The sequence below is a fragment of the Peromyscus eremicus genome, chromosome 20 (assembly GCF_949786415.1).
Source record: "Peromyscus eremicus chromosome 20, PerEre_H2_v1, whole genome shotgun sequence".
Taxonomy (NCBI): domain Eukaryota; kingdom Metazoa; phylum Chordata; class Mammalia; order Rodentia; family Cricetidae; genus Peromyscus; species Peromyscus eremicus.
Genome location: NC_081436.1, coordinates 1,718,144 through 1,733,130, shown reverse-complemented (window position 1 = coordinate 1,733,130; position 14,987 = coordinate 1,718,144). Strand labels below are relative to the sequence as shown.

The 14,987-nt window shown below is 51.3% G+C and overlaps 1 protein-coding gene across 1 annotated transcript; it reads right to left on the bottom strand.

Annotated features, from left to right (window-relative positions):
- Window positions 1–1,964: 1,964 nt before the first annotated feature.
- On the bottom strand, window positions 1,965–14,087 carry Krt79 (keratin 79). The gene is made up of 9 exons (XM_059247255.1): window positions 13,614–14,087; window positions 11,908–12,125; window positions 10,159–10,219; window positions 9,952–10,047; window positions 3,972–4,136; window positions 3,651–3,776; window positions 2,924–3,144; window positions 2,392–2,426; window positions 1,965–2,170 (listed from the first exon to the last, which is right to left on the bottom strand). The coding sequence occupies exons 1-9, from the start codon at window positions 14,085–14,087 to the stop codon at window positions 1,965–1,967; spliced, it is 1,602 nt and encodes a 533-aa protein (XP_059103238.1).
- Window positions 14,088–14,987: the final 900 nt, after the last annotated feature.

Genomic DNA, 14,987 nt, shown 5'->3' with positions numbered 1-14,987 from the left:
CACTTTTGCTGAAGCTTTCAGACAACAGGGACAGAAACCGAGCTATAGTACAGCAGCCCTACCCTTGCAGCTGGCCTTCCCTCCCCACCCGCTGAATCCCTCAACTAGGAGCGCCCCATGGGAAGGATCCCAGTCTACAAAGTCACTTCTGAGCTTGATGACAAGCTGGGTAGAACTATGTTGCTCAGCTTCTAGACCCTAAATTTACCTTAAGTGGAGCTGCTTTTGACTCTGCCATTAACTTCTGGTGGCTTTCAGGCACAAGTGTTCCCTCCAGATTCCCACCACCACTACCACCACCGGCATGAAATAACTGTTTGGACTGACTGCCTACCAATTTCTTTTTCTCTGTGGGTGGCATAACCCAATGAGGAGCTTGGGCTTTGAGGCAACTTGTTTTTTTGTTTTTTTTGGTTTTTTTTTTTTTTTTTTGATTCTACATCCAGCTCTGTGGCCCTAAAACGTTACTTAACCACTCTGTGCTTTATTTTCCTCATCTGGAAATGGGGTTGTTGGAGAGACTGGGTTAGCCTCTCAGAGTGCTTAAATCAGAGACTGTTGGAGATATTGAGTTAGCCTCTTGGAGAATCCAAGTGCCTAAGCTCTCATCCCCAAAAGTCTAAGAGTGCATGAGGAGCCCCTGGAGGAACAGCTCAGTGGTGCTGGGGGTGTGGGGAGTATTGTTTGCCAAGTCAAGGTGCTGTGTCCCCTGGCTGGGAAATAGGATTTGGTTTGGAATCTCGGCTCGTATCCCCCAGCCTTGGCACCAACCTTCCTGAGTCCTCTGGGGAGCACAACTAAGAGCATAGGCTCCCGTGCTCAGCAGTGCTCAGCAGTGCTCAGCAGTGCTCAGCAGCACTCAGGCAGCAGAGGAGGCTCTGACTGAGCACAGGCTGTGGGCAGGGTGGAACGGGGAAGAAATAGCTGGGCCTCCACCTTTTACATGTCAGTGAGGAGTGGAGTCCAGGCTGGGGAGGAGGTGCAGGCAGGTGAGCAGGAAAGGAGGTGACCTAGGAGACAGGAAGCAGAGAGGGTGAAGGAACTTCAGTAGGAGAGGGACCTGGAAAGCCCTAGCCACCACTCATCTGTCACTACAGGGGGCACGCAAGCTAACTCCTAAGAGCCTCCATTACCGGAGTTAGAAAATGGAGAGCCCTGTGTCCCTATTGAATCCTGGAGCAAAGTAATGTATCTATAGAGCACACAGTCCAATTAAATGTGTGTTTGTATTGGTGACCAGATGAGGAGAGCTGGGGGGGAAATCACCTGAGGTGTGTGCAGAGAATCCAGAGGTCCAGGGAAGGGAACAGGGGAGGGCTCCCTAAGCCACATGCTTTCCATGTCCCCTCACAGCTGCGCTTTCTACAAAGGAAGAAACTAGGCTCAGGACTGTGCTCAAGTCCACACAGCTAATAGATCTGACCAAAGCCCGCCTGGTTCTGAAGGCAGGAGGAGTGCAGAAGTCTGCACCTGTGCCCTGAGTGCTGCCCAATGGCACATGCCAGTTCCCCAGGGATTCAGACTGGAGCCACAGGCAGCTTGCTGTAGTTGCTGTTTATTGAGACACATCACAGGCACAGACAGGGGCTAGGACATGAGGTGGCAAAGGTGACGTCTGGTGAGAAACTGGGGAGGTCGGAGGGCTCTGGGAACCACTGCTGCCTCCTCTCTCCTCCTCCAGCTTGCCCTGAACTCAGAGCACATCTGCTGAGGTGAAAGAGTAGAAATGGACATCCTACTTCCTCTATCAAAATGGTCAGGTCACCCCAAGTCATCCAGCTGGTGACCCTAACCTCCCTCCCATCCCACTGCATCACCAAGGAGAAAATCTGAGTAAATTTGAGCCCTTTCCCAAATGCAAATCGTATGAAAATTGTGCACTAAGAATACTCAGCCTCCGTGGTGCTGTGAAGGCGTGGCCAGCTCAAGGACCGCAGCCCAGCCCCGCCCACAAAGCCTTGCTGCTAGTATCTCCGGCTAGAGGTCTTGACCGTGGTGGTCTTCCGCAGGATGGAGGTTCCCCCAGAGACCTGCCCGCCCTTGGCAGTGCCGTAGCTCACGTTGGCACTGAAGCCACCCTTGCTGGCCGCGCCAGCCCCGCCCAGAGAGAGGCCGCTCCCGAAGCTGGTCGCACCGCCTGCACACACCGAGGTAGAGTTGCCAGTCACCGCTGCAAAGCAAAGGCTCTGTCTTAGTAGAGCTGTCGAGGCAGGAAGGGACAGGGGGATCCCAGAAATCCCCCCCCAAAAGGACTAGAGCAGAGTAATGCGGCAAACCGCTGGAAGATCACACTGCCGGACCCCTTAACCCTGACTCTCCAAGAAGAGCCCCTTAGGACCTGGACCGGGCGGGGAGGGGCAGGGAGGGGCCGGGAGGGTGGCGAATACTTACAGATACTGACTGCGCTGGGACACTCTCCGGACATCCTAGGGGAAACAAAACCCCGAGTGGTCAGTGGTCTGGAAATCCATGTTTAAACCTTTCCTCCCTCCCCTTGCCTCTACACGCAGCCAACTTGGTGCCAGGGCCTGAGGACAAGACCCGGAGATATGAGTAGCAAGGGTATGCAGCAATCCAGGACTCAAGGCCTCCCAGCAAAGCCTAAAGGCAGTTCTGCAGGAGGCTTTGAAGCCTCCCTTCACTCCCACTTCCTGTAGGGACACTGAGAACACCCCACATCCCTAAGGACAGAACCTCCTGTCTTTCCCAACAGAAGGAGTTGAGCCTGATCTGGCCAAATAAACCTTGATGCTGAGCAGGGACACCCCAAAGGATATGGATAGTCAATTCATCCAGGAAGTGAACAGCAGAAACAGGGGAGCTGGGAGCTGGAGGAGAGCCCTAGAGCACCACCAGCACCCTCTGTCCCACCCACAGACTCCAGGTCTCCCCAAGGTGTGCAGAGGAGCAGAGGGGCTGCCACCTGCTCTCCTCGCTCTCCAGTAGCTTGCGGTAGGTGGCGATCTCCACATCCAAGGCCAGCTTGACATTCATGAGAGACTGGTAGTCACGAAGCAGCCGGGCCAGGTCCTCCTTGGCCTGGTGCAGGGCTGTGTCTAGATCTCCAAGCTTCTTCTTGGCGTCCTTGAGCGCCATCTCCCCACGCTGCTCCGCTTCTGCAATGGCGGTCTGCAGCTGCTGGCACTGCCCACAGGAAAGTAGCATTGGGAACACCTTCCAGGGTCATTCCGTTCATCCCTTTGCTCTCAAGCCAGAAGCCCCACACCCTACCCAACCAACTTGGGAAAAGCAGAAGGAGACATTGTAACTGAAAGGGAATTAATAAGAGAACTGAGGAAACCCAGAAGTCTAATCACAGTCCCTCCTTCAGATTCCCCCAAGGCTTTGGAAGAAGTAAATGAATACTCCAACCTGACTATAGAAGAAGCCACACTGCTTGGCCATACCTACATAGAGTCAGCACCATAGACCCTTCTGCCCCGCCCCCTGACATCCTGGAGATGGGATAGACTTACCGCTTTGCAGGAAGTCATCCCACTTGCTCTAGCACTTATACATTCTGTGACCTTCAGCAAGTCCCTTCCCCTGTCTGAACCCCAGTCACTTATCCTGGGAGCCCCTTCCCAAAAGGAGCAGGTTGATCTTGATAGGTCAGACTTGGAGTTTTCCAGGCTGACCCTGTGGCCTACCTGCTTCTTGGTTGCATCCACCTCACTTTGCAGTCTCTGGATGGTGCGGGTGAGTTCTGCAATCTCATTTTTGGTGTCTCGAAGGCTGTCCCCATGCTTCCCAGCTGTCACCTGCAGCTCTTCATACTGGAGGCCAAAAAAGTGTCAGTGGCTATTGAAAACATGCTGGGTAACTGTTGGCCTCAGAGCCCACCCTCTCCTGGAAGTCCCGTGAGAGCTGAGTAGACCAGGTCCCAGGGCTCCAAGAGCCCAGTAGGCTGGGCCTCTTCAGGGGAGAAAGTCCAACCACCACCTGCACACCCAAGCTAGTCCTCTGCTCACCTTGGTCTGGTACCAGGACTCAGCCTCAGCCCGGCTCTTCTGGGCAATCAGCTCATACTGGGCTTTGACCTCAGCGATGATGCTGTCCAAGTCCAGGCTGCGGTTGTTGTCCATGGAGAGCACCACATTGGTGTCGGACACATGGGTCTGCACTTGGCTCAGCTCCTAAAGAAACAGGAGTAGCTACCACCAGAGCCCTGCTCCAAGCCTTAGACAGAAGCAAGAGATGGAGAACAGGACCCTTGCATGGCCTCGGAGGGACATCCAAGGCTCCCTCAGGATCCACTCTAGAAAGAATCTACCACTGAAAAAAGAACCTCCGTCTCTTGGATGACATAGGCGTTCATCTTCACTGTTGATCCACAGGCCTCCTGCTGAGAGATCTGGGGGATGAGGGGAGTGCCCCTTCCCGCCCTGTGCCACTCTGCCTCAGTGCTAGCACATTCACTGGTTTCTGTGATCCTCACAGAAACCTCTCAGCTAGCCTGAAAGCTACTTCTGTGCCCCCAGGGCAGGCAGCGTGCTCAGAGCCACCTGCTCCACCATCCATAGTGACCCTGATGATAAGGGCAGAGAGAGACTCACACCAGAGTACCAGGTGCAAGGGGGAAGGGGTGACATTGGAACCAGACAGTGACAAAGCCCGATGGCTTCGGACAATCCCTGCACTAGACTATGATGTTCTCAAGATGTCCTTGCTTTTCTAGGGCCACCAACTTTTTAAGAGATGCCTTGGTGACTGAGAAGGTGATGTGAGGAAAACGGAAGTTGAGGGTCTGTGATCTGTTCACCGGGTCACAACTTCATTGGCTCCCAGGAGCTCTGCCTCAGTTGCCCCTTGGCTCCCTGAGCCGGTACCAGATTGCCCTCAACTCCAGCTGGAAAGCTGCTTGCGCTTTTGGTCCCTCCTCATAGACTCCCTGACAAGCAGAGTATCTTCCCTCCAAGGACAACAATGCTCACAGTACTCAGGAGTCCATGGCCAAATGATGGCTGTAACTTGAAACCATCCTGGGCTACATAGTTTCCAAGCAGCCTGGGCTACACAGTAAGTTTCCAAGGAGCTGGGACTACAGTATGAGTATCTGTCTTGAAAAAAGATTTAAAATGCCTTCCATATTCTCACTGAGTCTCTAGCGTCTCTCACACACAGCCCAGGGTACTATGGCAGACAGACAGACAGAGAGAGAGAGACAGCAACACTCTTCCCTTTCTGAGCAGCCACTGTGGTGTGGTCACCAGCTTGGCCACGCAGCAAGCAAGATGGGTTAGAATTCAGGACAAACTTCTTTTTCTTGTTCCATAGAGAGATGAAGTCACTTGCCCCAAATCAAAAAGCAGTAAGAGAAGCCCTTGTCAACCCCTTGGCAGCCTGACCTCGAACCTGAGATGACTCAGATAAAAAAAAAAAAGCTAAGAGATGGAGGCCAAAACCATATCTAACTGACGTGGGATGTTGGCTGTGCTCTAAGCACAAGGGTGGGGAAAAGTGAGTCACTGCAACTGTGGAAAGGAAAAGTGGCAGAAGTTGGGGGACAAGCTACTCCTGGCCTGCTGTGTACCAGCAGTCTCAAAGAACCTGACATTCTATGTGTGTCATTATGGTGTATGGTGGCTGTGAGGGTTCAGATCATGGCCGCGGTGGACGCTCAGGAAATCCACTCATCTGCTCAGATTCCTCTGAAGGTTAAGGGGCCCCAAGGCCTCCTCGTCCCAGATGACTCATCACAGCCCTGTGTACCTGTTGTCCTCTGGGACACACAGCCAGCATCCCCTCCCAGCTCCGGCACCCCAAACCCCACCCTCAGGCCACCACAGAGCAGCATGTGGCCTGAGTAGAATCAACCTGGAATTTGTAAAGCAACAGGACAGAAACTCCCCACCCAATGGCAGCCTCCGTGGTGACTGGTGTCATGGCATAAGACGGAGAGAAAGGTCCAGGTGTTCCATGAAGCAGAACCAGTGAAAATAAACAGGAAGAGCCCCTCGGCAGGGAAAGCACGTGTCTCCACAGACGTCAGAGACACTAAGGTGGAGGACGGTGGAGGTGCCCAGGCAAACAAGCCAGAGAGACAGAAGTGGAATCATGGGGGGAGCTGGATCCTTGGATGTCCCCCAGGCTGGAGAGGGGACTCAAACGCTGTTTTCATGTCAGTGAGACATTCAGTGAGAACCAGTTCACCCTTCAGGTTTCCTTTAGATTTGGCATGGCCAAAACCAGAGCATGGAATTGAATCCTGAGTGCCAGATTGGCCACCATGACTGGAAAGAGAACCATTGGTCTGGTCCTCTTCCTTCTGTGAAAGGAAGCCCTGATGGATGAAGAAGCCCTTTGACAGGAAGTGATCCTCCAGCTGCCTTCTCTTTCTACAGCTTCATTTCATTCTCCCACCTACTCGATGCCCAACTTGCAAACTTCCTGCCACCCCAGACACTGTGCCCTTTGATGCTAAGTCCCTGCTCAGCTGGGCCCTTCCTGTGTCTGCTTCTGAAGTCCGGCTCTTCCTTAAGATCTCTTGCAGGTATTGTCTCCTCAGAGGACTTCCCTTCCTGCCCTCCGGAGCCCACCACAGCCTCCCTGTGCCTTGGCACCCTGAGTCTGTCCCAACAGGGCTTTCCTCATTTCAGAACCCGGCCCCAAGGGCAGGAACTTTGCCTTACTTGTTATGTGGGAGGAACCCCATAAATGCTTGTTAAGTGAGCAAGGCAAAGCAAAAGAGAGGGATGCCGGGTGAGCCAGCCAGCCTTGTGCTTTGGATAGAGAGATGCCAAATCTGAAACACTGAGAACAGACAACTGAGCTTGAGGGTGGATGGGAGAGCCCTCATTCCTGAGAGACCACCAGGGAATCCCAGCAAAGAGACATGGGAAACACTCAGACTCCTTTATGGCGAGCTCCACCCAGCTAACCAGATGGAAGAAAGCAGAAGAGCCCAGCAGAGTGGGAAATACAAGAGGAAAGGCACACAGACTAATGTCTGCAGAAGACCTGGACGCTAACTCAACTACTGTGTCACCTGCCTCAGCTCCAGCTCAGAGAACAGTCTTCAGACTGGAAACAGAAACCCAAGATAGACTTGGAACATGTAAGAGAGGCCTTGGAGATGAACACTGAGCCATCTCAAAGAAACAAGGATGAAGAGTCCAGAGCCCAGGCGCAAATGCCCTGCTCCTCAGAGGGAAGAGATCAGGATGCAAATTAAGGAATTCTGAAACATGGAAGGAGGCATGGAGCCACCAAGAGTTGCCTGAGGAAATGTGAAACCAAGCAGATTTCATTTTCACACATGAGTGTGTTGCTAGATAGCCAAAAAACTTACCGTGAACACTATCTGACCACACCTTTCCAGAAATCCCAAAAATAAGACAAAAGAGAGTGGGGAGATCGCTCAGGCAGTAAATGTTTGTTATACAAGCATGAGTTAGGATCCAAGCAGCTGTGTAAAAAGCTTGGCGTGTGCCTTGTAACACCATTGGAGTGAAGGGAGATGGGTGGATCCCCAAGGCTCAATGTGAGACTTTGTCTCAAAAAATTATGGTGGAGAGTACTAGAGGAAGATACCCAAAGTCAACTTCTGCCCCGCCCCCTTTCATTGCAAATAATTATGAATATAATTTAATTTAAAAAGAAGACAAGACAGGTGGTGGTGGCGCACACCTTTAAACCCAGCCCTTCGGAGGCAGAGGCAGGTGGATCTCTGTGAGTTCGAGGCCAGCCTGGTCTACAAGGCAAGTTGTAGTTGATCTACAGTCAGGATTGTTACACAGAGAAACCCTGTCTCAAAAAACAAAAAAACAAAAACAAAAAAAAAAGGGAAAAAAGGAAAATAAGACAGGGTAATATGCCCCAGAAGATAGTATATTAAATAGATTAGGGATAGGCCTTCATTATGTATAGTCCAAGCTGTCCTTGAACTTGGGCCTCTTGCCTCAGCTGAGATTACAGTCATAAGGTACCACATCATCTTGGTTAGGTGGATGTTGAAGTAGCTGGGGCGCTTTAGCTACACAATCTTGATAATTAATAAAATGACAGTATTTTGGAAAGTCACCAATGGAGAGCTTAGGGCTCTGTTCTTGACCTTGATTGTCTTCTTACCTCCGTCAATGGCTTATGTTGTCAAAGACCAAAACAGGAGGGTCTGGGTGAGTAACTTAGTTCGTGGAGTGCTTATCTAGCATGCACAAAGCCCTGGGTTCAAGCCAGAAGTGGTGGTGTACACCTGTAATCTTAGTCAACACAGGAAGATCAAGAGTTCAGTCACTCTCAGCTACATAGCAAGTTTGAGACTAGCCTGGGGTACATGAGTCCCTCACAAAAACAATAATCATAAAAATATTTTAATTTAAAATTCTAAACAGAACATTTACCCAGTTTTTTTTTAAGGCACCACTAACACATGGGATAGGGTGATCCAGTTCCCAAGTGCCTACATGGCATTGCTTGATGGTACACACCCCAGCAGCAGTATAAGAGAGGAAGAGAGACATTAACTCTTGCGTTTTGTTTAAAAATTCAGCTAGCACAAGGTGTGGTGGACCATGCCTATAGTCTTAGTGCTTGGTGGGCAAGCTGAGGCAGAAAAAGGGCTATGAATGTCAGACCAGGATGGATTATATAGCCAGGGCTTGTTTGAAAAACTAATCGCTGGAGATGGAGCTCAGTGGCATAGCACTTGCTTACACACACACACACACACACACACACACACACACACACACACACACACTCTTTTTTTCAACTACCCGATTATTAGAGAAAAGTGTGTGTACATCGCTCTTGAAAGCATCCATGTGAAAATCTCCAGAAACTGTCTAAACAGCCAGAATGACAAGGTGGTATCTAAAACACAGCACACAAACTAAAGGAATGTTGGGGTGCAAGAATAGATGTCTGTTTGCTTTCCCCGCCCATCTGCTTGCTAAATACTAAGAGCCCTGTTGTCTGGCTTCTCATATCCCTCGGGTTTTTGTTTCTTCATCGTCATAAGATTCAATTCAACCTTTTGTTGTTTTTGTTTGGTTTTGGTTTTGGTTTTTTGAGACAGAGTTTCTCCGTGTAACAACCCTGGCTGTCCTGGAACTCACTTATGTAGACCAGGCTGGCCTCGAACTCACAGAGATCTGCCTGCCTCTGCCTCCAGTGCTGGGATTAAAGGCGTGCGCCACCACCGCCCAGCCTTAGTCACCTTTTAACAGAGCTCTCAGTGGGGGCAACACCTGACCTCACAGGCAGTGAGCACCCCACCTCCTGGAGGATTCAAGTAGAGGCTGCATGACCCCCTGTCTGGATGGCACAGAAAGGGGTTTTGCCCTGGATGGAAGGTTAGCTGTGAGGTCCCTGCTGATGCTAGGAATAGCTGCTTCTCTAATAAATTCCCACTAAGCTCAACTCTCTGGACCCAGTCTCCCAGGATCCCTGTCTCCTGGGATCGGTCCTGGACTCACTGAACTACCCGCCACCCTACCAGACAAACCTGGAGCACAATCCCTGTTTGCCTATCCCTGCTGCCCCATTACAAACTGATCAGGCAAAGGGAACTGCCTCTACAGTTACTCTGTACCACAATACCATTGGCTTTCAAATGGGCACAATGGTAGCACCTACACTATGAAGCTGTTAAGAGGATTATGCACAAAGTTGGCCCAGGGCCTGGCCCTGTTGAACGCGTCTACTATATGAGAGTTAATACTCATTAAAAGGGTGGGTTCCCAACTTTTTTCTTTTTGAGACCATGTCTCTCTGTGTCACCCTGGATGGCCTACAACATCTTCATAGACCAGGCTGGCCCCAAATTCACACCACCTGCCTCTGCTTCCAAATGCTAGGATTAAAGGCTTGTGCCACCAAGCCTTGCCCAGTCCTGTAGGCTCCAAACTTTTACCAATTTAGTTACACTGCTGAGTTCACGCCTTCATGGGAGACTCTCCAGTGATACATAAATGTATGCAAATCGTGTCTGTCCATTTGTCTCCTCACCGCCTCAAACAGATGTTGCAGGAATTCAATCTCCTGGTTCAAGGTGTCCACTTTGCCATGCAGATCCATTCTGCCCATATATGCAGCATCTACATCCTGAAGAGAGGGAGAGGGCAGAATGCTCAGACCAGAGTCCAGTTCTCTGCAGATCCACCCAGGCCCTGGCAGCCAAAGGACCTCCTCCCCCAGCTTGGCCACCCCACACACCTTCTTGAGCAACACAAATTCATTCTCCAAGGCAGTGCGCTTGTTGATTTCATCCTCGTACCTGTAACACAGGGAAGGCTCAGGTCAGCTCAGTCCAGTTCTGTCTTTTAGGCAGTGGGCTCACCTGACTCCCAGGAAGACTTGATAGGTTTCTCCCTCCACCCAGAAACATCTTTGAGGAACAGTTCTTTAATGCTATCAACCAGTGAAGAAGCTGGGGTGATGTCTTTATTTAAACACTTTCTTCCCCTTTTGAAGAAAGGGGCACTGAATTTGCACAATGTTATGGCACTGTGGGACTGCCATCTCTTTGGATCCGAGCCCTTGGAGGCGCTACCAGACAGAACAGCTGTGTCAACAGTGATTAACCTCTGTCTCCACTTTCAACAACATGCTGCCATTTGAAACAACTCCTGCCCAACTGCTTCTGCTGAGACTAAGGCTTAGAAATTACCAGTGTCAAGTTATGGGAAAAGTTTTTTGTTGTTTGTTTGTTTGTTTGTTTGTTTGTTGTTTTTGAGACAGAGTTTCTCTGCGTAGCCCTGGCTGTCCTGGAACTTGCTCTGTAGACTAGGCTGGACTCAAACTCAGAGATCCGCCTGCCTTTGCCTGGGAGAAATTATTTTAAAATTACACTTAAATGTTATAAATATATGTACTGCCAACCATGTTGTAGGAATGTCATTTGGATCTCATTTCAAACGCTCAATTTTCTAAGTTTATGGTATTTATGGACCAGCTGAAAATTCCAAACTAGGTATTCCATGAGGCTGAGGAACTAGTATTCTGAACATTTTAGATATGATTGTGGCATTGTGCTTAAGTTTTGTTAGGTCGAGTTAGGCAAATGAACTATAGAAACATACCTGTTGGGGTTTGAATTAAGACTGTGTGAGGATGTAAGGAACTTGGGACACAGGCACAGGAACATCCGATGTTGGTATTTCTCAAGAAGGGACTGTGGAATGCCAACATAAGAAAGAGCATGGGAGTGCCAGTGGCCTTCCTCAGTTTCTAGAGAATAGTTAGGGCATGTGATGTTCCCGTACCTCAGACGTTTTTCTGAAGAAAAAATAGCATTGTTGTGCTTTATATAACCTTGAGCATGCTGGGCTGGGAAGCAGCCTCTTCTGCTGACCTGTAAACTTGCAATTGTCATAACTGTAGTAAGGAAAATGAGGCTTGGGCTTGGCTGCCCCAGGCCCCTGGTTTCCTGTGTCAGTTCTGGCTTTACTCGGGAGAGGTGGTTTAACCAACCTCTCACGTGTGCCTAGTAAACATATTTATGAATGAAGTTACAAGATGACGAGACTTGCTTGGAGACAAAAAAGGAGAAGGCAGGAAAAGAAAGGGACAAAAAGAGGTTGGCTGAGCCAAATGTCAATGACAAGAGCATGGGGTTTGGGACACTATTCTCCCCACCTTATAAATTAAAATTATGAAACTAAGTACAGTGGGTGACTCACACATGTATTCCCTGAGACTGAGGCAGGAGGATCACCAAGAGGTCAAAGCTAGCCTGGGCTAAGAATGAGACCTTGTCTCAAAAAGACAAATAATAATAGTAGTAGTGGTGGTGGTAGTAGTGGTAATAATAATAATAATAATAATAATAATAATAATAATAATAAAATAAATAAATGAAAAAAATCACAAACATGCCAATGCCCCAGGCCCCCAGCAGGGGTCGCTCTCCCTGGGTTGGGGGAGGGGCAGTTCTTTTCCACAATGTCACATTATATGCCTCACTTGTTCTTGAAGTCCTCCAGATTGTCTTGCACACTCCTCAGCTCCATATCCAGCCTCCCACGCTCGCTCTGCTTGGCATCCAGCTGCCTCCTCAGGTTGCTCAGGAAAGTCTCAAAGAAGGGTTCCAGGCTCTGGGCGACCCCTACGTTCTGGCTCTGCTCCTGCAGCAGGGCCCACTTGGTCTCCAGCACCTTGTTCTGCTGCTCCAGGAAACGTACCTGGCCAGGGAAACAAGGATGGGTGGACGTCATCTGGGGAGCCTCATCTAGCACCCCGGGGGCCGGCATCATTGAGGCGGTGCAGCATCACCTACATCTCACTGGGAAGGAACGATCCTGCTCGAACGACAGTCCACACAGATAGAAAAGACTCCGGAGTTAACAAACACGCTCCTGAGCTCATGTTATGTGTGCTGGTCACCTGAGCTAAGCACCTGATTCTCTGTTTCACTTTCTCACTTGTCGTGAGTGAAACTGGATGAGGTCAGTGTTTATGAGACCAATCCTGCATCGAAGTCAACTGTCAAAAATATCAGAGAGATGGATGGCACTGGCAAGATGGCTCAGCAGTTAAGAGCACTGGCTGATCTTCTAGAGGACCCAAATTCAATTCCTAGCACCCACACAGCAGCTCACAAAAGAACCAAAAGTCATCATCGGGGGAGAAGGTGAGAAGTGGGTGGCACTTGCCTCATCCTCTGTTATCCAGGTCCCACCTCCACAGCAACCCTGGCCCAGTCACGTGACCAGGAGCTCTGTAGCAGGTGCACTTTGGTGCTCAAGACCGTGGGGTTCTGCAACCTACTTCACAGTTTCATCTCTGCTGTCAAGTACCTGTGTGATCCTGGGCAAGCCACAGGACCACTCTAAGCCTCTGTTTTCATACCGTTGAAATGGACAAAGCCTCACCCACCCTGACTCCTCATGGAACCCTGTGGGTGCCACATGAGAAAGGGGATGGGGCCCTTCTGTGTTCAAAGTTCAAATCACGGACCCAATGAGTTACCCCTCAGACCTTCGTCATGACCCCACTGCCTAGGCTCAGAGCCAAGGTACACAGTGCTAACAGAATGGAGCAAGAAATGCTAGACAGTGGCACCAGAGCCATCCCAGTCAACCTGTAGGTGAGACAAGGACCCCGGACACTCCCAGAGCATAACAGTCAAACCGTATGGTGGCCACCCTCCTCACTGTCCACCCCAGCCTGAGCCTCTCGGCTGGAACAGGGAACCAGAAAAGGAGAAGTAATGAGGGTTTCCTTTGTACCCCACGTTCTGATTGTAACTGACCCCAAGGCTTCTCCAGCTGGAGAGGACAGACAGGATCCCAAGGCTTCAACCTGGGATAATTTGTATGATTCCTCAGCCATGCATAGTTGCCCACAGCTATAAAATGACAGAAGTCATTAAAGGCCACCTCCCTAACAGGAACCCTGAGGACCACACAAGTTTTGATTATGAGGTAAGGCTGCTGCTTAACAGTTTGAAAGGCTCCAACGCAGTCAGATGGGCTGGGCGCCTGTCACCTGAGGCACTCTCACAGCAGAAACCTCAGCCATCAGGTTTCAACCCCAACTCAAGGTAGGCAGAAACCACAGTCATCCCACCCTGCCTGCCTAGTGCATATGGCTGAATCTCCCTTTGACCAGACCATCCTCCATTAGCGGTCCAGCTTCCAGCCCCCCTCCCCCAATTGTGCCCCACCCACCTTGTCGATGAAGGACGCAAACTTGTTGTTGAGGGTCTTGATCTGCTCGCGCTCCTGGGTGCGTACCCGCTGGATCTCAGGATCTATCTCCACATTGAGAGGTGTCAGCAGACTCTGGTTGACAGTGACTTCCTGAATTCCCCCAGGAGGACAGACTGGCCCAAATGTCTGCCTGCCAGCCCCTAGGCCCACATAGACCCCACTGCCAAAGCCTCCTAGTGCCCGGCCAGAGGAGGCTCCACCAGCCACACTGACAGAGATGTTCTTGCCTCCCAAATTATAGAGGCTCCGGCTGCCGAAGCCCCCAGAGCCGGGGCAAGAGCGGACCACACCGCCACTGCCGCTGCCGCTGTTCCTGGACATGGTCACCGAGCTGTAGCTGGTTCGCATCCGACTCCCGCCCCCTCCGCTGGCTGAGTTAGAGCTGAAGCCTCCCTTCGTGGAGTAAGTCTGCCGGGACACAGAGGACCTCATGACTGACGGCAAGTGAGGAAGCAGCTGGGAGCCGAGGGAGCAGCTGGGAGTCGGAGGGAGCTAGCACAGTGAGCTGCTGAGCCGCCAAGGGCCTTTTTATCCTTTCCCAGCGGGGCTGGCCCTGGGTTCCACATTCCTGCTGTGATTACCACAGGTGAGAGGGAGGGGCCTTGTGGGCCTGGGGGGAGCCCCTCTCCCTGAGGATATGGGAGGGCCTCTCCCAGCCATCACCCAGACTGGAGAGCTGTACCTAAACAGAGACTACTTGGGGCGAGAAGCACACACCCCCACCCCCACCCCTAGCCCCCGCAGGCTCTCCTCACTTGGAACAGGATGATAGGGCTCCCACGGCTACCCTCACCACCCAGTGGCTGACTTGGTCTCCTCCTACCCAGCCCTGATGGCCTGCCGTCAATGGGGCTCTGTTTTGTGGGGTTTGTCCCAGGGCCCTGTGGTAAGCCAAGGCCCCGGGGCCCAGGCCTGTGCAGGTGGCAAGGGAAGACGCATTGGGCAATGAGTTGTGGAGAGAGTGCCCAGGCCTGCTCCAGTCCCACCCTCCCAGCCCACGGCCTCCTGTCTCTTGGCAGGTCCAGCGTGGGGGGCACAGGTGACAGTGTAGGGGTGGGGCAGCTGCTCTTCTGTCTATCCTGGCAGGTGTCTGCTGGGTGGAAACCCTGTGTGGGGCAAAGAAGATCCAAGGACAAAAGGAGGGTCCCTGCCCAGCCGTTGGTCTGGCTGGGCACACAATGTGGGTTGGAAGGCTTTGGCTCAAACTAGGCATGGTGGTACACACCTATAATCCCAGCACTGCAGAGGCCCAAGGCAGGAGTATCAGAAGTTCAAGGCCAGCCTGGGTTCCATGAGACCCTGTCTCAAAACCAAAACATAAAAAATAAAAGA

Bases quoted from the DNA above. Each gene is read 5' to 3' on its own strand.
- Krt79 (XM_059247255.1), bottom strand. From the start codon at position 14,087: ATGAGGTCCTCTGTGTCCCGGCAGACTTACTCCACGAAGGGAGGCTTC. The intron at 3,777-3,971 runs GTGAGCAGAGGA...TTTGGCCTCCAG, and splicing joins AGTCCTGGTACCAGACCAAG to TATGAAGAGCTGCAGGTGAC. The intron at 2,171-2,391 runs GTAAGTATTCGC...TTTGCTTTGCAG, and splicing joins TCCCAGCGCAGTCAGTATCT to CGGTGACTGGCAACTCTACC.